Source organism: Neomonachus schauinslandi, chromosome 2 (genome assembly GCF_002201575.2).
Source record: "Neomonachus schauinslandi chromosome 2, ASM220157v2, whole genome shotgun sequence".
In the NCBI taxonomy this organism is placed as follows: Eukaryota; Metazoa; Chordata; class Mammalia; order Carnivora; family Phocidae; genus Neomonachus; species Neomonachus schauinslandi.
This window is the reverse complement of record NC_058404.1, coordinates 133,170,542-133,194,725: the sequence shown is the minus strand read 5'-3', so window position 1 is coordinate 133,194,725 and position 24,184 is coordinate 133,170,542. Positions and strand designations below refer to the sequence as shown.

Genomic DNA, 24,184 nt, shown 5'->3' with positions numbered 1-24,184 from the left:
GACTCACCTATAGTTCACAGATTTATTCCATGCAAGTCATGTAAAATAACTACACTGTGGTTTGTTTTGCTTACTTGGTTCATGTTTCTGGTGATCTGTCAGGCTGCATATGCCAATCCGCTGAAGCAGGCTTTGGCAGGCGCCTGTGTGGCAAGCAGGAGACCATCACACAGTACAGCCATGGGGCTGCCTCGCCCTGTGTCCCCCACACAGAGGGCCTTTTCACAATCTCCCCGAGGGGACTGAAGATGCCCATAGTGTATGTGGGGCTATGCTTCATATAAAAAGAGACTCAGGTCTTCAAAATGAGCCTGTTCCCCAGTATCGTGTTCTCCCATTCCCCCATTTGTGAGAGAAGGAAGCATTAAAGCCAACTTTATTAATTTTTTTTTTTTAAAGATTATTTATCTATTTAACAGAGAGACACAGCGAGAGAGGGAACACAAGCAGGGGGAGTGGGAGAGGGAGAAGCAGGCCTCCCGCGGAGCAGGGAGCCCGATGCGGGGCTCGATCCCAGGACCCCGGGACCATGGCCTGAGCAGAAGGCAGACGCTTAATGACTGAGCCACCCAGGCGCCCTAAAGCCAACTTTAGAGAGTGTTCGCCCTCAGAGGGCCAGGGTCTTGTATGGTGGGATTGATTGAGTTGCCAGCATCTGAAAATTAATACACTTCACATTGAAATCTGGATTTTGATTTTTTTTTTTCCCCATAAACATTGTCAACATAGGTTTTGCATTCCTGCAAAGCTACAATTGGCTAATCCTTTAGGGCACACACACTGGCTTGAGCCCTGTGAGTGTCAGTGTTCTCTCTCTGTGAATTCAAGTATTTCTACGTCCTCATGGTTATTCCTCCCTCTGGGCAGATCCAATGGATGAAAACCCAGATGTGCAAAAGACCTATCTTTTCAGAAGGATTTATAATGAAATGTGTTTAATGGTATCTAGTTAAAGTAAAAAGCAATTGATTTTCAAACTTTTATTTTTGTTATTGTTTTTTAAGTAAGCTCTGTGCCCAGCACGGGGCTTGAACTTATAACTCTGAGATCGAGTCACCCCATGCTCTACCAACTGAGCCAGCCAGGTGCCCCTGATTTTCAAACTTTCATTTTTATTTTTTTAAAGATTTTATTTATTTGTCAAAGAGAGAGAGCACAAGCAGGGGGAGCGGCAGGCCGAAGGAGAAGCAGGCTCCCCGCCGAGCAAGGGGCCCGATGTGGGACTTGATCCCAGGACCCTGGGATCATGACCTGAGCCAAAGGCAGACGCTTAACGGACTGAGCCACCCAGGCATCCCTGATTTTCAAACTTTTAAAAGAAATCATGTAAAGTTGGTCCTACTTTGCTGCTTCATCTTTGCCCTTATTTCCAAATAGAGATGTTTTCCAATAAGCCTTTAAATGTATGATTCAGATAGTTAAGTCATATTTTAAAGAAAACCCCACAATGTTAGCCTCCTTAACTTTTTTTTAAGTTGTTTGCTACCACCTAAAACTGTGGAACATGGATTCATATTTTCCTTGTCACCAAGTAGAAATACGCTCCCTTAGTTTCCTAAATGAGGAGGTGGGTAGTCAGTCATGCTCTTCTCAGCTCTAAAATATTATGATTCTTTTTAAAAAAGGAATTTGAATTCCTAGCAGTTGGATGCTGATGCTGTTTCCTATGCTGAGACCAGTAGCATATTCTTCAGTACCTTTTATTCAAAATTATTTTTCTTGTTTCTATAGTGAATAATGGGAAATGGGGCTTCAACGCCCATTCAGTGGGCTTTCCTTCCTTTGATCTTAGCAACATGTATACGTGTTTGTGTTTTTGTTTTTATGGTTTGAACAGCCTTTATTAGTTGAAACAGGAAGGGGGAAGAGAGGAAGAGATACAACAGCTTTGGTTCCTGGCTCCAGAGACTCGCATCTCCCCCAAAAAGGCTGATCTTAAAAATACTGATCCTGTAGTTGTATGGACAGTTCATGTTGAGGTTTCTATAAGGTACAGGTTTCTGTACTTGTACAAATATGCAAGTATACTTAATTAGTATAGGGTACTATTTAAGAATTGGGGTGTGACTGTTATTGGGAATTTCCAAACTATTCTTTCTTGTTGGATATGATTTTGTTTCCCCTCTGTCGATATCATTGCTGAGAATTTTGATGTGTTAATACTAATAACTAGGGATAAATAATAAATCTATAATAGAGTATATAGCCCATGGGACATTAAAAACTTTGCAGTTGTTGAAGGGAACGAAGATATACTTTAATTTTTTTTTTTTTAAAGTCATCTTGGTTTTTTTGTTTGTTTTTTTGGCTAATTAGATGGGACTTTAAGGCATTATAGGTGGTGGTTAAGAGCATGATTTTTGGATTAAGGAAGACTTGGGTTTGAATCTTTATCTCAAACTAGCTGTTAGACCACAGGCAAATTACTTAAATACTAAAAATTACTGTTCAAGCCTCCATTTCTTACCTTTACAACAGAAATAATAGAATTTTTCTCATAAAATAGTTGTCAGGCTTAAAAAGAAAATGTACATGAAACCCTTAGATTAGTGACTGGCATACAGTAAATATTTAATAGCTGCTGTATCTATGTCATCACAATTATTCTAACATTGTCTAAATGTATGAGTAAATGTAGTAGATTCACTTCTTTCCCTTGGTTTAGAATCTGAAATTTGGGTAGTTTTAATAGTTGTGAATTTCTTCCTCCCTGCCCCCCCCCCCCCAGGTGGCGTTGTGTGCATGTGAGGGGGAGGGAAGGGTGGGGCAGAGGGAGCCGAAGAGAAAGAATCTTAAACAGGCTCCATGCCCAGCAGACCCTGAGATGATGACTAGAGCCAAAATCAAGATTCAACCAATTCAACCATCAGGCACCCCAATAGTTTTGAATTTTAAGGCTTTAAAGAGATACAAATGGGAGGTAATCTGTCTAACGGATGGCACTATGGAGTCAGAATACCCGGGTTCATTTTCCTCCATCTTTAAATGAGACATTTCTACTTGAGCTGGTGTGAAAATGAAATGGGTTATACATTTGCCTAGCATACAGTAGACTGCATGATGTCCCACCTTCATTGACATGCCGTAACAGTAAAAGCAAATTCACACTGTAGGAAAATTGTATATTTACTCATCTGCAAGTTTCTTTATTGACTTTACAACTATGTTTAGAAGTCATCAGGATCCTAAGGTGTGTCCTAATGTTTTGGCTTGGTTTGATTGTATTTCTCAAGTGTTTTGGTGAAGTAATGAAATTCTTTGTCATGCATTTAATTTTATTCAAATTTTAAAATACGGTTTTTAAAATAAGAGACTTGAATGAATATTTTGTAGTACTAATAAAGTACTGAGTACCTGCTGTGTTTTCAGGATTCCAGAATTGTATTAATTGTTGTGAGAACTCCATGGGGCTAGTTCCAGCCTTGTGAAGAGCTTTCGGTTGTATTTGGGCATCATGAAACACATGGGGGGGAAGTTGCGGTACTGAACTGCAGATCATATAGTGTTAATTTTGTCATCTGGGTCACAAGTCCAGTAAGAATAGGCATGAGTAGGCATATTCATGTAATTTGTGAAGTCTTCCTGAGTCTGCTATAGAGAGTGGGCAACACTTATATAAACTAATAAAATAGGATGACTTTATGAAGTAGGGAAGTCACCACAGCTTTTCTGAAAAACATCAGTGAAATGTCCCAGGACATCCATTCAATTTTGGGTTCAAATAATATTGATTAGTACCGGAACTTCCAAAAGAGTATAGGGGCACCAATATTTATTTTATGTATCTTAATGCAAGTGAAAAAAAATATGTATACCAGCACACCAAATTCAGGATTTCATAAATACTGTTACTTATGAGGCCAGGGAAAAACTGAATTGATCATAAGTTGATTTAAAGAAAATAATACAGGCGGTGCTACAGTACAATATGGTATCCTTGTCAAGATAGTGTGGAAATGACTGAGTTTGGGTAAAACTGCTGTAGACTATTCTTTGAATCACGGGGGAAAGAATTTACAAAGTTTGGCTGGAGATGGACCCGTGTCAAAGAAGGAAAGTAAGCTTGAGTCCTGGTGGTGACTTGGAACATTTCCTTGTCTTTGCCAGTGAAGGACCTCTTCATGCTTGAAGAGCTTCCCTCTGTTCAGAACTCAGTTTTGTCCACTGTTTCCTTTCCCCCTTCCTCCACCTCCTCTATTCAACTGGCACTTAATAGATGTTTCTCCTACTTACAGCTGCTTCTGCTGCTACCAGTATCATACTATAGAAATTTTTCTTGAGTGAGGAATATTTTTTAGAAGACTTCAATGAAAATATTGTTTGAAATTTATTTCTGACTGTGCCAGCAGGTTGTCCTGCAAAGTTACCAGGTATGTAGGCTGGGAAGGAGATTGGGGCTTAACTCTGAGTATTTTCAGAGGTGGAAGCGGTACAAGGGCCATCGATTTCCTGCACGATATCAGGATAGGGTAGAGTATCCCTACATGGTAATGAAGACACAGCTGATTTTGATGAGTATTACAGCCTGTGTTTTAGTTCCCTTGCTTGAAGACTTAATAATTTTTTATTGATTGGCACTGTGGGATAGGTCATGGCATTCATCCTTAAGAGCAGGTCTCATGCCACAATGGAGAAATTCTCAAGAATGCTCTAGTTGGTTAAGTAAACCCCAGGGTTTGGCTTTCTAGTGGCCCCTCATTGATTGCCCGTCCAGTAGACTCTGCAAAAGGGCAGTCATGGAGAAGGGCAGTGCTGACATGACCAGTCCCTGTTTTCCCTTGCTGGCCCCGAAACTCTTCTCAGGGAAAGCCTTTTTTGCACTTTTCCCTTGTCCAATAAATGGCTTGACAGGAGGGCTGTCCTGGAGGCAGGCTCAACTTGAACCCTTAGGGCTTATCAGCACTTGCCTGGTGGACAGCACCACAGCCCCTGCCCGGGCTCCCTCCATCCTCCCAGTCTCTAGTTCCTAGGGCCCAGGAGCCAGCCTCTACAAATTACCTTGTTTTCCCCACATTAATTAATTCAGAATTTATTAGAAACATATTGCAGACATAAGTGTCCATAGGTGATGGCTGCTCCAAAGCTGAAGAGACCTTGGCTGTTTAAGGATAAATCAGAGGAAAGTGCAAGTAAGGATTGTACTAAATAGTTATTAAAAGATATCAAATTTGTTGTCACTCATTCCTTCACCATTCCCTCCCCCCTTCCAGAGGAGGTTTTTATACGTATTCATTAAATAAAGCTTGTTTTGGGTGATGGTGTGGAGAAGTGGGAAAGTTTAGTAGAATGGAAAAACAGGGAAAAAAATAAAAAGACTGAGGCTTTTATAAGAGTGTAACAGTAAAAATGATGTATCTTATTGAGAATGTACTATGTACCAGGCACTGTGTTTAAGCCCTTTCCATGCAGCGAGCTTGTAGTTGGTCCCTGGCAGAGTCTTATCTGGAAGCCAGTCTGTCCAACTCAGACCCTTGCTCATGAGCACTACGCTGCAAGGCCAGAACCACTGAGGATGACTTGGAGGAACATCTGAGACTTTTGAAAATCCCCAATTGTGAAGTCTGCTCAAGTTTCTTTAACCAATTGCAATAAAAAGCCTAACTTCACGAGAATTATTGTGTGCATCTGGGCAAGTATGAGTGATGAGCTACCGTGAGAAGTGGGTTCTAGGGTGTTGAATTCATGTTTGTTCGCTAAGCAGGATTACAAACCCATGCACGTTAATGGGATTTCAGGGCTGTTGTTAAGTTTGCAGAATCAAGGGACCTTTTGGATGTATTTTTACTGGCCACAAGTATCGCCCAGTCTTTTCTGCTGCTTATGAGTTCCAGGTAGAGACCTGATGAGACCAATAGGTCACCCTGCCCTTTGTAGCTGGAACACTCTTCCTGTCGAATGTCTTCGAAAACATGTGTTTCTAATCTGTCACAATTGGTTTGGCCAAAAACAAAACTGTAGCCTGATTTGTTTAAAGAAACAAAAATACACACCAAAGTTCCAATGCACAAAGCGCGGTTTACTTCTTTGTTGACTTTTATGCTTTTTATTACTGTGATTTTTATTTCCCATCAGTGTGCTGGGTAAGTAAAGTTATTTGCAGAACATATATACTACCCATAAAAATACTCATTTTTATGTTGGATTTTTTCTTATGTGTAAAATTATAGCATTACGAACTACTTTTGTGTTAATGAATAACTTTAGCAAAATACTAAGATGACTGTTGAGGGATAAATAAAAAAACTTAGGAAACTTAAGGTCATTTGTTTTGAAATACATAATGTTGGAATTACTTAAATGAATTTTTTTCCTCTAGACTCTTGAGGTTCTTTTGCCATTGATCAGTGTGTGTGTGTGTGTGTGTGTGTCTGTGTGTCTGTGTGTCTGTGTTGGTGTATTTTTATGAAGTTGGGTTCTAATGTGAGCATGAAAATTGCCCTATCTACTCCATGAATACATTGCCTTTATATGTTATACATATTTACTAATACGCATTATGACTTACCTAATACATATTTGCATGTAATACCTGGTGATATAATTAGTTATATAGAAAATTTTGAGCTGAATGGGATTTACCTCAGGTGTCATCGTGCAGACACTTACTAGGTGGGGTTTAATAGGAAATCCCAGTGGTGGCTTCAATATTTTGCTTTTGTGTTATTGACACTTTTAAATGATGAAGACTTTTATGTCGACCTTGAAAGCAAAGTACAGCAAAGATTAAAACCATTTGAGGGGGGGTCTTCACACCCCTGGTTTTGATGGGAAGAATGGAGGGTTTGCCCATTTCATAAAGCCGTATGTTTTTAAACTATGAGCATTGTGCTTTGCACAAGTCAAAATTGCTAAAGGGACAGATGTTGCCAATTTCAAACGTACAGGGGGAAGGCAAATATTGCTAAGCAACGGTGTACTTGAGAGAGCATTTTTAGGAGCAGAGCCAGGGGAGTTGTGCCTGGGAGCACTCGCTGCTGCTTATGGCTCAGTACGAGGGAAGAGATTCCAAGTTCCTTCCTGTCAGGGCCGCCATTGCAGCTGCTAGCACAGACGCCGGTGACCTAGTGGCACCGATTAGGGCTGGCAGGGGATGTGTGCAAACAGGAAAGCTTTGCTGCCATGTAGGAAGGCAGTAAGACATGTGCACAGAGGTAAGTGCCCCTCAGTGAAAAGCTGCCCCACAGTAAGTACAAGGAAGTGCAAGCGTGAGGTTCAGGTGGGGAAGAAGGAGGTTGAGAAAGTGAGGCCTCAAAAGAGAACACCTCTGTCCCTCCCCTTTTCTCTCCCTCCATCCTGCCCTTCCTTGTTCCCTTCCTTCCTCCTCCTCTCCTCTTTTGCCTCCTCTGTTAGGGGATGTTAATCAAAGAAGAGAAGGATCAGAATAACCTCTGTAGTTGAGTGATGCTGTGTGCGTGACCTTCGAAACAGGGTACATAAGCTTTCCAGCCACAGGTGTTCGGCCCCTCCCTTGTCCCCTCCCTTGGTATACACTTGATAGGTAACAGACAGGTGGTGTGGTGTGGCTTCCCCCCCCCCCCTTTTGGCTGCCACTAGAGACTGAATACCTCTTGAGATTTTCGCGGTTGTTGGTTTGGATTATGGATTTTCCTTTCTCTGTCACTGTCTCTCTCTAATGAAAGAATGGAGTAAAAGTAGAGAAAGTATAATGTTATCATTTTTTTTTTTTAAAGATTTTATTTATTTGACAGAGAGAGATACAGCGAGAGAGGGAACACAAGCAGGGGGAGTGGGAGAGGGAGAAGCAGGCTTCCCGCGGAGCAGGGAGCCCGATGCGGGGCTCGATCCCAGGACCCTGGGATCATGACCCGAGCCGAAGGCAGACGCTTAACGACTGAGCTACCCAGGCGCCCCATGTTATCATTTTTTTTTTTTTTAAAGATTTTATTTATTTATTCATGAGAGACAGAGAGAGAGAGAGAGAGGCAGAGGGAGAAGCAGGCTCCCAAGGAGCAGGGAGCCCGATGCGGGACTCGATCCCAGGACCCCGGGATCATGACCTGAGCCGAAGGCAGACGCTTAACCATCTGAGCCACCCAGGCGCCCTATCATTTTTTATCTGTATCAAATCACAGCCTATTTTTGGCAATGCATTTTAAAGAAATTAAAAAACACTTTAAGCAATTCCTTACCACTCAGATTTTTTTTGGTCCATCTTTCAAGCTCTGGTCTTGAACTTCTGGATCTCTTGGCAAATACTGATGGTTTCTTTTGTCTTTCTAAAGTAAAGGTACAAATGGAATATATTGGCAGCTTAAAAGCTTATGTATGTGTGTTTATACACATATATACACTCCCAATCTCTGCTTTCCCTCCCTTACCTCTTTCTCTCCCTCTCTCTCCTTCCCCCCCCCCCCCCCCCCCCGCTTTTATTGCTTTGCTTTTGTTTTCAGCAGACAAATAGAATTTGAGTCAAATGACTGTGGGGCTCCTACCCAAATTTTGACTTATAAGTAATAATTGATTTTCAGTGGTAAAAGAATATTTTGAAGTAATTTTGCTTTGGTACAGGCAAGTGTAGGAGACAAATATTAATATTCTTATAGTTATTTGGTTCTTACTAATTTATTCAGCATAGTTCGTGGTCACATAGCCTGTATCTATGTGGAATATAAATTTCTGTGATGAAAGGCTAGTTAGAGAAGATGACAGTGTTTTCATTTTCCCCCCTCAGAAGATAGAATTTGTTTACTTTAAGGTTAAGCAGTAGTGAATCTTGTGTCAACAACAAGAGAGCAGAGAAAATGGGCACAAATAATGAGAAAGGAGGGAGAACCCTCAAGTTATTATAGTGTGAACTCTTCGTTGATTGATTTGAATTCAGGATATACCTTTGGGCTTTTTTTTTTTTAAGATTTATTTTTTGACAGAGAACACAAGTAGGCAGAGCAGCCTGCAGAGGGAGAGGGAGAAGCAGGCTCCTCGCTGAGCAGGGAACCCCATATGGGGCTGGATCCCAGGACCCTGGGATCATGACCTGAGCCGAAGGCAGATGCTTAACCAACTAAGCCACCCAGGCACCCCTACCTTGGGACTTTTTAAAAGTAAGAACTATGTCCTAAAATGAGTTGGAGGACCTATTAGCTCCAGATTTAGGAAGTAATAGAGTTTTCAAGTGACTTAAGTCCCTCACAAATAATGTTTGTTTGTTTTTTAACGAACTCATTCTAATTAAGTCCAGAAGAAACTGGCTTATTTTGTCCTACAAAAAGCTTTTGAGAGAATTTTATTAAGGAAACAGCATTTGACATTGAGATGCCTCTTAAAAGTTTTACTAAAAGAGATAATACAACCGATAAGACTCGCCTGCTCTGGAGCCCGTCTAAAACTCTTCAGGTTCATTTAATGTTACTTGGTAGACAGCAGTATTGTGGCAGTATAAATAATACTGCTTATTTTTACAGATGACTCGGCTGTATACCAGTTAGAGAACTTTAAACTGAAAGGACTTTTTAAATAGCGTGTGTCCCTTCCCATCCGCATCCCCCAAACTGGCACTGTGATTATGATGTCAGTAAAAAAGTGACCTGGGCTTCAAGAGCATCTTCCCAGCAGGCCCTGTGCCAGGTGTAAGAATAGTCAGGAGGACCACAGTTGGATTTATGTACAACTGAGATGTAATTTACTTCTGCTGATTTGACCCTCCTTTCTCTTAAACACAGTTTTCAAAAAGGAGCTGGTTTTGTTGCTACTGTTAGAATGGTCCACTATTTTTCACAATCTCTCTTCTGGTACCTAGATTTTGTATTCTAGGAAAACAGGGAACAACAGTAAATGCAATAATATTGTGAGTTGTGACAGATGGGGTTGAGTTACCCTTGCTTTAAAACACTTAAATAGTTGGAGTCTTGGGTCAAGGGCTCTGGGTTAAAGTCAGGAGTACTTTTTTTTTTTTTTTTTAAAGATTTTATTTATTTGAGAGAGAGAGAGAGAGAGAGACGGAGAATAAGAGGGAGAAGGGGGACCGAGGGAGGACCAGACTCCCTGCTCAGCAGGGAGTCCGATGCGGGACTGGATCCCGGGACTCCAGGATCATGACCCGAGCCGAAGGCAGTCGCTCAACCAACTGAGCCACCCAGGCGCCCAAGTCAGGAGTACTTTTAAAACTTCACGGCAGGTGTGTCAGTGTTGAGGGGATGAGAAGAGTGAGGAGACTGAGAGCGGAAAATACCGAGATGGGGAAAGTTGTGAGGAGAGGGTTACTGTTTCATGTATTCAAAATGGGCATAAGCTGTTTGCTGCTGCAACTTTTAGGATTGTGATCATACATAGTCTGAATGCTTAAAATGCTTTATTATTTTTTTAAAGGCAGTTCTTTTTTTTTTTTTAAGGTTTTATTTATTTGAGAGAGAGAGAGACAGCATGGGGGGGCAGAGGGAGAAGCAGACTCCCTGCTGAGCAGGGAGCCAGACATGGGGCTCAATCCCAGGACCCTGAGATCATGTCCTGAATTGAAGACAGACACTTAACGGACTGAGCCACCCAGGCGGCCCATTAAAATGCTTTAAATTCAGCAGATATTAGGGGTGCCTGGGTGGCTTAGTTGGTTAGACATCCAACTCTTGATTTCAGCTCAGGTCGTGATCTCAGGGTCGTGGGATCGAGCCCCGCATCGGGCTCTCTGCTCAGCGGGAAGCCTGCTTCTTCTCCCATTCCCCCTGCTTGTGTTCTCTCTCTCTGTGTCTTTCTCTGTCAAATAAATAAATAAAATCTTAAAAAAAAAAAAAATAAGGTTACATTTCAAAGTACGCTTCATGCAAATGAACATGGTTTTTACATCCTTTCTAATGACATTAATAATGTTGTTTTCAAATGGAACAACCATTCTTATGTGCTACAAATGTGAAATACTGAATTAATAACAACTACTTATAATCCATTCAGGAATTTTTAAAAATACAGTGCTAATTCTACAGTTCCTGCTCCTTTGCCACTCATGCATGCTCTCTCTCTCTCAAATAAGTAAATAAAATCTTAAAAAAAATTAGCAGGTATTAGAGTACATTTCTTTTACAAGCAAAGAATGTTTTCCCTTGGCACATATGAAATACCTATTTAAGATATATGCAATAATAAAATTTATTTTATTTTTTTGAGAGAGCCACAGCATGTGCTGGGGGAGGGGCAGAGGGAGAAGGAGAGAGAGAATGCCAAGCAGGCTCTACGCTCAGTGTGGAGCCCGACATGGGCCTCTATCTGACCACCCAGAGATGGTGACCTGAGCTGAAATCAAGAGTCAGATGCTCAACCGACTGAACCACCCAGGCGCCCTGCAAGAATAAAATTTTTATATATATTTATTCTGCCCCTTGCATTTATATAGTAAAAAAAAAATACTAGCACTTGTTGAGTGACTAAGTATTTGTTCAAAACACTGTTAATTAAACTTTTTCACTTTGACCAGCACAGTAAATCACTTTATGAGATGAGCTTTACTGGAAGCCTGATGCAATTTGTCTAAACTTTCAGACCAAATTTACATACAAAGATAATGCAGGAAAAGGAAAAGATTATTAAGTTTATCAGAGAGTCAGTGGAATTAGTAAACTTTGTTTTTCCTAAAAAAGAATGACTGAATCTGGTTCTTTTTTTTTTTTTTTTTTGCCTTTTTAAAAAAATTTTTTTAAAATTTTATTATGTTAGTCACCATACATTACATCATTAGTTTTTGGTGTAGTGTTCCATGATTCATTGTTTGCGTGAAACACCCAGGGCTCCATTCAATACGTGCCCTCTTTAATACCCATCACCAGGCTAACCCATCCCCCAATCCTCCCTGAATCTGGTTCTTAATAGATTATAGAAAAGCAAAATTGTCTCTAAATATAGGTGCTCTTTGATGATAGGATTAAATAAGTGATTTGTAACCATTCATAATGTTACAATCTTATATGAATTGTACTTTCCCAGAATGATCTTTGGTCCTTTTTCTAGACCCTGGCAAGTAACCTGGTTGTTCGTTACCTAACATTAAAGCCCCAAGAAAGGGGGTGTGGGATTTACTTATTAGTAAATTAGATATAACGGGCAAAGCCATCTTTATTTTCCTTCTCTCCTCTGTTTATTATAGTATCAGTAATCCCCAAGGTAGTTTGAAGCTCAAATTGCTTCCTCAGAGCATATATGCCTGCTTCAGTAATTTTCTTTCCTTTTTTTTTCCACTGTGTTCTGTTTTTTGTTTTTTACAAAGTCATCATGCCAGGAGACAGACAACCAACACCTAGCCCAGAGGGGACTGTTGAGATTACTCTTGGAATAAACCCAAGATAAAATCTTTATGTTCTTTCAGACAAAGCATGGATTAAATGGCTTATCTTATTCATATGACTTCAGTTCCTTTCAACCTAATCCAGAAACCGATGGAAAGTTTTTTTCTGGTGCCTCTCTAGTCCTAACTTTTGCTCAGCTATGAAAAAAAAGTCCAGTCACCCCCGTGTAACATAGAATTAGACATGGTTCCTGAACATTGTTTGCCACTTAAGTTTGATAGACACATACACTCAAAGGAGGAGCAGTAATACAGGTTTATGTATCTATAAATCCGGTCGTGGTTGACAAAGTAATTTAGTAGTGTTGTTTTAGATTCAAAACCATCAGTTAATATGATTTGTGAGAGAGCACTTGTGTGTGTGTGTGTGTGTGTGTGTGTGAGAGAGAGAGAGAGAGAGAGAGCGCGCGCGCGGGCTCGCGCACACAGGAGAGAGAAGCGGGGGTGGGGATGGGAGTAAGCATGATCATAAAACACCATCACACTACAGTGTAACACCCTCCCTACAGTGATATATTTTAATTGAAAGACTGTTCATGCTTTGCAAATTAATGTAACCACTCAAAAGTAAAAATTAAATCTCTCAGAAAAAACTGTTAAGATTGTTTTAGTGAATACAATTGCTTGTGGAAGGAATAGACCATATAGTTTGGTCCGTTTGAAAGAACTTGTCAGTTTATTATCACTGGAACAGAACCAGTATCTGTCTAGACTTGTTCTTTGAGATGCTTCTTTCTCTCCTTCCTTCCTTTTTTTTTTTTTTTAAAGCAGTGCCTTTTTAGCCAGTCTTACTAAATCATTCATGGTTGCTATGCCCACAGTGGGCTTCATGGGGTCTCATGTGATCTTTCATCAAAGGTACAGTGTTTTCAAGTCTTAAGAGCATTGGGGATTTCTGATACCTTATTACATGGTGAATGGCAGTGGTTCACAGGCAAAAGTTAGAAAGTTAGTGAATAACCGAGATAAGACATAAGTACTATCAAACAATGATAAGTTTTTTACACTTGTTTTTCATCCAGGTACTTTGTTTTTAAGTCAGTTTAAACCTATCTCAGGTAGACCCCCTTCCTATTAACTTTTACACCAAGAAAACTAGTTGACATCATCATAAATAATATCTACTGAAGACATTTCTGTATATAATGCACAAACATAAATAGTATTTTTTTTTATTAAATAAGAACTGTTGGGGCACCTGGGTGGCTCAGTCGTTAAGCGTCTGCCTTCGGCTCGGGTCATGATCCCAGGGTTCTGGGATCGAGTCCCACATCGGGCTCCCTGCTCCACGGGAAGCCTGCTTCTCCCTCTCCCACTCCCCCTGCTTGTGTTCCCTCTCTCGCTGTGTCTTTCTCTGTCAAATAAATAAATAAAATCTTTAAAAAATAAATAAATAAAAAATAGGAGCTGTTACATGTGGCTCTACAAAAGCCTTGCAAATGCATTAAAATGTACACACTCAGGTGATCTTAGGAAAATAATAGTAATAAAATAAATGAAACCAACACTTTTAGTACTCCCCTCATATTCATTTGTACATTTAGATGAAGTAAGTTTTAACAATTATATATGTGGAGAAGGCTACTCACTGTCCATATTTTTATTTAAACCAAATCTTAAGAACTAAATCCTAGGTTCTATAATGAAAAGAGACTTTGTTTTAATAGAGATCTAAACAGAATTTCCAGACTATTTTAAGTAGTTCAGTTAATACAAATTATGAGCTTTTATAAAATTTACACATTTTAGAAAAATAAATTATCTTAATGACACTAAAGCAAATTACTTTAGGTAAAATGAAAGTGGAAAGGAACGATAAACTATTCGTATTGATCTTTAAAAGTTCAAAATACTTCTTGTGAGGTTTTATAAGTTTCAGTAATGATATTTAGGGTTCTTTTCATTTTTAGTTTTGTTTTAGTTCATGAAAGACAAGGAAATAATAATTTGCCTATAATAAAGCAGTTTACCTAAAGGCAAATTTTTAAAAAATCAGGAATATTAGCTCTTGTTTAATAAGTGAATTGGGGTGCCACCCCATCTTCCAAGCTTCCAGCATTCTTCTTCTGTGTTTATCCCTGGAGTATTTCTTGATGTCCTATATCAAGGAGACACATGCCTTTCCTTACCCCAACCCAAGCATGCCTAAAGTACCTCCTGTCCCACCAGTCATGATCTCCTGTTACTCTCACATCTCATACTTTGCTCTGGAAAATTCACATCCCCAAATTGCACTCATGACACTACTCCTTGGGTGAAAAGCATCTGATGGGGTTGGTGGTGGTGATGGAATTTTGTTATAATCATTTTTTGTTTTTTTTTTTTAAGATTTTATTTATTTATTTGACAGAGACAGAGACAGCGAGAGCAGGAACACAAGCAGGGGGAGTGGGAGAGGGAGAAGCAGGCTTCCTGCTGAGCCGGGAGCCCGATGTGGGACTCGATCCCAGGACCCTGGGATCATGACCTGAGCCGAAGGCGGTCGCCCAACCAACTGAGCCACCCAGGCGCCCATTTTTTTTTTTTTTTTTAAGATTTTATTTATTTTTTTGACAGAGAGCGAAAGAAGGAACACAAGCAGCGGGGGGAGTGGGAGAGGGAGAAGCAAGCTTCCCGCCGAGCAGGGAGCCTGATGCGGGGCTCGATCCCAGGACCCCGGGATCACGACCCGAGCCGAAGGCAGACGCTTAACGACTGAGCCACCCAGGCGCTCCCGAGCATATCACATTTTAAAAGCTATTCAAAACCTTTCCTTTATTTGAAAATCTTTGGGGAGAAATGGGAGGGTGTTTAATTTTAGAATTTAACAGTTAAAATTGGTTTGCAATTTACATAATACTATTATACTGTTAAGAGTGCCCTGTTCTGTCTCCTAGCTCATTATTCCTCCTCCCATATTAATCTATAGCTTTCCTTTTTTTTTTTTTTTAAAGATTTTATTTATTTATTTGACAGAGTGAGAGAGAGAGAGAGCACACAAGTAGAGGGAGAGGGAGAAGCAGGCTCCCTGATAAGCAGGGAGCCCAATACGGGACTTGATCCCAGGACCCTGGGATCATGACCTGAGCCAAAGGCAGACGCTTAACAACTGAGGCATCCCAATCTATAGCTTCCTTTTTAAAAATATTTGTCCTCTAAGTGTGCCTGTAAATCTATCTAGGGATCTTAAAAATTCTTCCCAGATACCAGGTGTGGAAGTAGACATTTAGATAGTTGCCCAAAGGGCATGATGCTTCTGAAGTAGTAATATTCCTAGCACCTTTATACCTTTCTCAGCCTAAGTAGGCACACCCAGGTAGTATGAGCATGTTCTTGTAATAGCCTCGCTGTTGAGGTAATTTACTGTGTATTCACAGAATAAAATTAATTTTGTGTCAAAACCTTGCTCAGGCAGGCCTTTTGGTTTCCTTCTCTAATCTCTCTCTTGGAAATGCTGCTTGTGGCATCTTCATGATAAATGTCTGCATTTATTTATATGGCATTAGCTTTAACGTGTATTGTCTTACTTCTTCCTCACAGCAGTCGGGTGAGGTTTTGTGTATTTCATATGTGGCTTCTCAGTATTTAAGTATGACTGATTTTAAAAAAGCAAACCCAAACAGTGCCCCCCTTTCAAGGACTTTGTAGGTTAGTTTGGGAGAAAGAGTGAATTAGCTAGCAAACACTGGACCAGGCCTTAACAGCAGTCCCGGGTTTCCACAGAAACACCTTGCAGGCTATGATGGAAGGCTGACCGCAAATCCGCGAGCAGCTCGGTGCGCTGAGTGTTAGCTGGGGCAAGCCCAGAGCAGCGAGGAAGAAGCTGGGAATAGAGGCCCATAGGTGTGTGTTTGGGAGAAGGAATGATACTTCGTAGAAGACTAATAGTCAAGACAAATGTGGCAGAAGACATTTGAATGTACTTGGAGTGAAAATTCTTATCCCTATTTTAAAAAATCTCAGCCCAATGTTTTTATTTATGAACAGATAATGTATTTTGTGATCCAGAACTTAAAGGATAAAAATATGTACATGGAAAACCTTCCCACCGCTCCCCCACCCCACCACCTGGTTCTCCCTCCGGAAGCAACTGATGTGACAGGCTTCTTCTCAGCCACGTTCCTAGTGCTGTTTCATGCATCATTAGTAACTCCACATACATAGTATTTCTCTGTAAGGGTCACGTACCACAGTTTTCTTAGCCAGTTATCCCTAGAAGGGCATTTAGGTTGTTCCCAATATCTTAACTATTTGCAAACTAGGCTGAAGTGAGTAACTTTGTACACATGTCTGTGTGTACACGTAGAAGTTGGTGCTAGAAGTCACATTGCTGTGTCAGAGTACGGGAAATTAGAATTTGGGGGCTGTTGCCTAATTGGTGTCTTCAGACGTCGTGACCCGTTACCCTCCCACCAACCAGGGTAGCGGAGTGCCTGTTTCCTCATATCTATCTTATGGACACAGTATCGTGTGTTTTTTGTTTTGCTAGTCAGATAGGTGAAAAATAGTTTCTCAGAGTAGTCCTAATGTTTTTAAGGAGGAAGCAGTGCAAAGCAATTTCCCTTTTGTCCCCAGTATGTTTATTTCCAGTAGTCTGTTACTTAAAACCCTGACTTATAATTCAGACAAACTACGGTGTTTAGGAAGTCTCTGAAGCTAAAATCTGGATATTTATTTTCATGTTGTGAGTTCTTTTTTTTTTTTTTTAAAGATTTTATTTATTTGAGAGAGAGAATGACACAGAGATAGCATGAGAGAGGGGAGGGTCAGAGGGAGAAGCAGACTCCCTGCTGAGCAGGGAGCCTGATGTGGGACTCGATCCCGGGACTCCAGGATCATGACCTGAGCCGAAGGCAGTCGCTTAACCAACTGAGCCACCCAGGCGCCCATCATGCTGTGAGTTCTGAGCCTTGAAAGCATACCAGTAGATGTGTATTGGTTAGGATTGCTAATATTATCCCTTTATCACCATGAGGAAGTAGTCCCAAAGAAGTTGAATCTCCTGCAGAATTGAAGAGCCAGTCCTCAGCAGGGCCAGAGCTAGAATCCAAGATCTTCTGGCTTCCTTCCTCGGCATGCTGCCTTTGTGCCCTGCAGTTCCTGGTTAGTGATAACTAAGGCTTTTTGAGAACAGCCTTGTTTACAAAAGTGCTGCTCTGTTGAAACTTGAGAGACTTAAGACACAGGGTTGACAAGGGGCTCCTGGTCTCAGCGGTGAGGTAGAGTTCTTCCGTCCAGCTCTCTTTAGCTTATTAAAACAAACTGTGTCAGGCTTAGAAGACATTCACGAACATATTTTATTTTGGTATCAGGGCATTTCCTTATGATTACACAGTGTCATTCCAAGAGGAGTGAGAAATCAGACTGAGGCTAGCGTGGCTGCCTTTTCTGGTCTGATGCACCTCAAGTACTAAGAGGTGCTTAAATCTGAATACCAAAGTGCTCCTTTGCACAAACAGGCAAAACATTGTTCTTAAGGACAATTGGAGTCACATCCCCTCCTTAAAATGCTAAAATGTTTGTCTCTTGCTTGGAGGTTGAGGTGTTTGGAAAGGTAGTTTTAACACTATTATGAACCCAGGCTCAGTCACTCCAGAGCATTGTGTGACTCCTACCATAGAGGTTGACAGGAGAATTGGAGCATTATACAGAATTCCCTCAGATTTATTTTGTTGTTGCCGAAGTATAATTGACATACAATATTATATTTCAGTTGTACAACATAGTGATTCAACTTTTATATACATTATGGAGTGATCACCACAATAAATCTAGCTACCATCTGTCACTATACAAAGTTGTTACCTGTTATTAACTATATTCCCTATGCTGTACATTTCATCCTGTGTCTTATTTTATAACTGGAAGTCTGTAGCTCTTAATCCCTTTCCTTTAGCCACCCCCCCCATCCCCCTTCCCTCTGGCAACCAAATTGCTCTTTGTATCTATGAGTCTATTTCTGTTTTGTTTTGTTTTTTAGATTCCACATATAGGTAGAATCATACATTATTTGTCTTCCTCTGACTTATTTCACTTTGCGTAATACCCTCTAGGTCCATCCATGTTGTGGCACATGGCAAGATTATGTTTTTCTGTGGCTGAGTAATATTCCATTGCATATCTATACCACATCTTTATCCATTCATCTATCCGTGGATACTTATGCTGTTTCCATATCTTGGCTATTGTAAATAATGCTGCAGTAAACGAAGGGGTGCTGCTGTTTTTGTTTTCTTTGGATAAATACCCAGAAGTGGAATTGCTGCATTGTATGCTATTTCTATTTTTAATTTTTGGGGGGAACCTCCATACTGTTTTCATAGCAGCCACACCATTTTGCATTTCCACCAACAGTGCACGAAAGTTCCCTTTTCTCCACATCTTCACCAACACTTGTTATTTCTTGTCTTTTTGATACTAGCCATTCTGATAGGTGTGAGGTGGTAGGGAGCATCTTTTCATGTGTCAGCCATCTGTATGTCTTCTTTGGAAAAATGCTATTCAGGTTCTCTGCCCATTTTTTAATTGGGTTGTTTTCTGGATAGCAGTTGTGAGTTCTTTGTGTATTTTGGTATTAACCCCTTGTTGGCTATGTCATTTGCAAATATCCTCTTCTCCCATTCAGTAGGTTGCCTTTTCGTTTTGTTGATAGTTTCCCTTACTGTGCAAAAGCTTTTTAGTTTGGTGTGGTCCCATTTATTTATCTTTACTTTTGTTCTTGCCTGAGCAGACAGATCCAAAAAAATATTGCTTACACGGATGTCCAAGAGATTACTGCATGTGTTTTTTTTAAGGAGTTTTATGGTTTCCGGTCTCTAACCCATTTTGAGTTTATTTTTGTGTATGATGTAAGAAGGTGATGCAGTTACATTCTTTTGCATGTAGCTGTCCAGTTTTCCCAGCACCATTTAAGAGACTTTTTCCCATTGTATAGTCTTGTTTCCTTTGTTGAAGATTAATTGACTGTACAAGCATGGTTTTGTATTTCTGGATTCTATTCTGGTCTCTTGATCTGTGTGTCTGTTTCTGTGACAGTACCATATTGTTTTGCTTACTATAGCTTTGTAGTATAGTTTGAGATCAGGGAGTGTGATACCTTCAGCTTTGTTCTTTCTCAAGGTTGCTTTGGTTATTCAGGGTCTATTTTGGTTCTATACAAATTCTGGTACTACTTGTTCTAGTTCTGTGAAAAATGCCATTGGTGTTTTGATAGAGACAGCACTGAATCTGTAGATTGTTTTGGGTAGTATGCATGTTTTATTTTTGGGTAGTATGGACATTTTAACAATATTCTAGTCTATGAGCATGATATATCTTTTTATATACTTGTGTTGTCTTCAGTTTCTTTTACCGGTGTCTTACAGTTTTCAGAGTACTGGTCTTTTACTGTGGTTAAATTTATTCCTAGGTGTTTTGTTTGGGTTTGTTTTTGGATGTGATTGTAAATGGGATTGTCTTCTTAATTTCTCTTTCTGATAGTTATTAGTATATAGAAATGCAGCAGATTTATGTATATTAATTTTATATCCTGAACCTTTACTGAATACATTTATTCTAATAGTTTTTTGGTAAAGTCTTTAGAGTTTTCTATATATAGTATGTCATCTGCAAATAAGGACAGTTTTACTTTTTTTCCCAATTTGGATGCCTTTTATTTCTTGTCTGATTGCTGTGGCTAGGACTTCCAATTACTGTGTTGAATAAAAGTGGCAAGAGTGGACATCCTCATCTTGTTCCTGATCTTAGAGGAAAAGCTTTCAGCTCTTCACAGTTGAATGTAATGTTAACTGTGGTATTTCATTTTTAAGTTTCTGTAATGGAGGGCTGTATCTACAGTTGATGGGGACATTTAGTGTAGTCTCTCCACCCCCGCCCGCTAAGCTACTGGTGTTGCATCTTACAATAGATGGTATCAAGTAGAGGAAATAGTAGTATGTAAAGCAGTTAATGCCATGTCAGGTACAATATGTATTCAGTAAGTAGCTGCTATCATTTTATTTTTAATTGAATAGAAATATGGTTCCTGTGTTAAGGCCATACCCTAGTAGGGAAACGAGGTCAGTCTACACACAGGACATCAGATTTGTGAGGTAGCCACCAGTGGGCAGGAGGGATGAGCAGCTCCTAGGAGCCTAGCTGTTGAATATGAGAGAGGGCAGTGGGATTTGTGGTTTTAAGTGCTGAAGTCACTGTCTACCATGGAAGCGGGAGCTGGACGAGGAAGGACCTGCAGAGTAGAACTTCCTGATTCGTACGGCTAGCACACGTTTTCCTTGTTGTTGCTTTTTTGTCACTTCTTATTCTTTGTGGCAGTCTTACCTGAAGATCTTCAGCCTTAACGAGGCTGTGCTTTAGAGAGGCTGTTTACTTCCTCTTGGGCTGCAGGGTTTGTTCCAAGACGCCTGGCTTCTTTGAGGCAGGAGTGGCACAACTCAGCTGGAGAGCCTGTGGCCAAAGTAGATTTTAAGGAAGGGATTAGGCCATAATGGTTTGTTGAACTTCCCCTCCCTTTTTGGAAGGTCTCCTTCCAGTGGCAGACTTGAAGGTGCCAGACTGTATTTTATTAAACAAGGGAGCCTGTCCTTACAGATCTTTCTCTGCAGACACATTTGAAATACCTATACTCTAGTTTAAGAGTCTCTAATTTGGGTCGGAAGAAGAGTAGAGATCTGAATCTCAGGTAGATGGAACATAAAATGGGCTCATTTTATACAGACTATCTTGGAACTTCCCCTCTGTTAAATATAGTTTTAAAAATATGTCTTGGTACTCACAGAGGTATAGGGTAAATAGGTAAAGGGTAAAGGGGCATTAACTCTAACTTACTTTTTTTTCTTTCTTTTTAAAGATTTTATTTGACAGAGAGCAACACCGAGAGAGGGAACACAAGCAGGGGGAGTGGGAGAGAGAGAAGCAGGCTTCCCGCCGAGCAGGGAGCCCGATGTGGGGCTTGATCCCTGGACCCTGGGATCATGACCTGAGACGAAGGCAGATGCTTAACGACTGAGCCACCCAGGCTCCCCAACTCTAGCTTACTCTTAAAGAGTTCAGTGTAGATGGGTGGGGGAGAAAAATAAAAAACAAATGCGGTAGAATGCCGACATTTGGGGAATCTGGGTGAAGGGTTTGTGGGAATTTTTTTCTATTTTCATAATTTTTCTGTAAGTATAAAATTATTTCTAAAGAAAAAGTTGAAAATATTTTGAGTATCTTTCCATGGAAGCCCATACATTTACATTATTATTTTAATTTTCTGTAGCGTACTGCTGTGTGGATGTACTGTGAAGGTGTTTAGCCAGACTCCTATTTTTGGGCATTTGATTATTTCCAGTTATTTACCATTATAAACAGTGCTGTTTGGAGGTCTTTAAATATGATAATATCCTCATGTATTTGGAATGGAATCCCTGCACTCTGTTGAAATATTCCCACTCTCATAGTGGACCTAATAAGAAAATTCACAGTAAATTAAACAAATTAATGCTTGAACCTAAGACCTTATTTACAATTTTAAATGGGTTAAATGTTGACTAGTTAGCAATATTTATCTTACCCAGATATTAATACTGAGCTATAGAAAAATTTCTTCAGTTCTGCTTCATCTCATGTAACAAAGCTTTAGAAAAAAAGAATCTTTTAGTGACACGAAGCATCTCGGCTAAGTGTTGACTCCTTGAATAATTACGAAGATTGGAAAGTCTTTTAGCGTCCTAAAGTCGTAGCTTTCTCATCTCATTCTGTTGGAAGCGGTGGGCAAATCTTTTTCTCTCTCATTCCAACATGCTTCACTATTTCATTGATTCCCAAACATGTTAATCAGATTCCCATTCTCATTCCAGGAACAGATGGGGGATGAGGGGACTGTTTGACCGGAGTCGGTAATAATATGCTATATGCTCTGTTGTATTGATTCACCTTCAACTTATAATTGTTATTTTTCCTGATGATGCATGTGGAAAATTGAAACCATAGAATATTCTTACATTTTATCCTCAGGTCAAAACAGCGTTCAGTTCTGTTTCTGACATTTGTACTAAAATGTTTGGTTATTAGGGTTTGGTCCAGTTTTTAGGCATCTCTTAGTGGTTTTGAAAAACAAAAAGCAGGTAAGGAAATGTAGTTAGTGACATGCAGAATGCCTAAAGGCAGATCTGATAGGATGCAGGTAAAAGTGATAACCCTTGATTCTTTGGTTATACCTTCTAACTTCCTCAAAAATAGGAAACTGCAGAAATTTCAACAAAATGGTTTCCGTGAAATTTACATGTTTTAAAACCAGACCCAGGCAGGTTAAATTACATTTGAACATTGACCTGTCCATTTGATTTGATTCCACAACAGTGTGAATGTTGTGTGCTCTTTTCTTTCCTTTTCCTTCATCCTTAAACTGAAATGGTGGGTTAATGAATCCTAGATCAGGAATTGGCAACCAGTGCTGTATTAAATTACACTCAGAAATGAGAGCCAGGAAAAGAACCCTTTCATGTCCTCTCCAGCTGTGAGGCAGGTACTGGACCTGCGGGACTGGGAAGACCAGAGCGTTAGGCACACAGCAGTGGCAGTACGGGACGGATGTGTGTTGTACAGAACTTGCCCAGGGCACTTGGCTCTGAGTTGACACGGAGCAAAAAGTTGCTTTTCCGGTGAAAATCATGAGGTCATGGGATTTGTTTCATGTCTTCAGTTAAGGAAAAGTGGTGTTTTGTTTTTTTTTAACTTCTCCATTTTCTTTGCACTCAAAAATATGAAGACTGTGAAATGGCATTTCCTAGACACTGTGGTAGTTTTACTAGCGGTAACAGCCGTCGTTTGTTTAGCTGGGAATCGGGAAGAGGTATAAATAGTAGATCTTTCATCCAAGACACGAGGAAATCTCCCGTGTATGTTCGTGTGCACATGTGCATGTATATACATGTGCTTACATACTGTGAAAATGCTGACTTGACGGAGGGGTAGAGACATTAGAGTGAATGTCATTACTTTAAAGACAATCTTTGGCCGGCTAGATTATTACCCCCAAAATCTAATCTGTCCTTGATTCGATGTTAGCCTCTTTACTGTGGGCTCACTGAGGTGTCCAGATGATTTCCATCTCTGTGTTCATTTTCCTTGGCTGGCTGGATAGATGTTGCTATGAAGCCGCAAGCTGTGACCCCGGTTTTCTCTCTTTCTGCCTGTTAATCCCCTAGATTCACTAATTTACTGATTTTCTTTAAGATACACATTTTCCTTTGGAAACTTTGACCCGAGGGTCCGAACTGTCCTCCTGTTGTCTCCAGCAGAACCCTTTCCCCACCCATTAAGTCAGGTTGGTCTCTTGCCTTGTTTTCTCCAGAATGTGAAGCTCCTACTACTTAACCAGTAAAAGGTGGCCCCGAGGTGATTGCCCTTGCAAGAGGGTTGCTGTGTGAATCCCAGCATCCCCTAATAACCATCGCTCGAGTTGTTTGCTTGTGCTAAGCTTTTCCTTCTTGTTTTTCACTTTCAGCAGACCTACTCCAATGAAGTTCATTGTGTTGAAGAGATTCTGAAGGTGAGTTCATTTACTGTTTCTCCGTTTGAAGAAATATTGAAGGAGGTAGATGGATATCCATTTACTTTGACTTTAAAGAACGGTCGCCATTCCAAACCCCTTCAAACCGTTCCCCTCCTCACACCTTCCAATGCAAAATAAACCAGAACAGTAACAGAGGGACTCTTAAGAGCCTGACTGAGCTCTCTGACAGATTCTATTAATTAAAATGAAGTCTACAAGCTGCAAGGCATTTGGACCAGTTTTAAGACCTCTCTCAGGTTTTTCTGATTGTTGTTCATAAAGACCCACGAGGGTTGTTCACTTCTCAGAAAGGAAAGTCCTCTGTATTTAAGGGGTTAAACAGTGCTTGATTTATACTCTTAGTGTTTCGTAGGTGACACCTG

At 40.3% G+C, this 24,184-nt stretch overlaps 1 protein-coding gene across 1 annotated transcript in view; it reads left to right on the top strand.

The window, feature by feature from the left end:
* Window positions 1–24,184, top strand: part of AFF1 (AF4/FMR2 family member 1) — a 94,897-nt gene that overhangs the window by 17,464 nt on the left and 53,249 nt on the right. Inside the window, exon 4 of the mRNA XM_021702294.2 lies at window positions 23,754–23,798. Coding sequence (XP_021557969.1) covers window positions 23,754–23,798 — 45 coding nt within the window. The remainder of the gene's footprint in view (window positions 1–23,753; window positions 23,799–24,184) is intronic.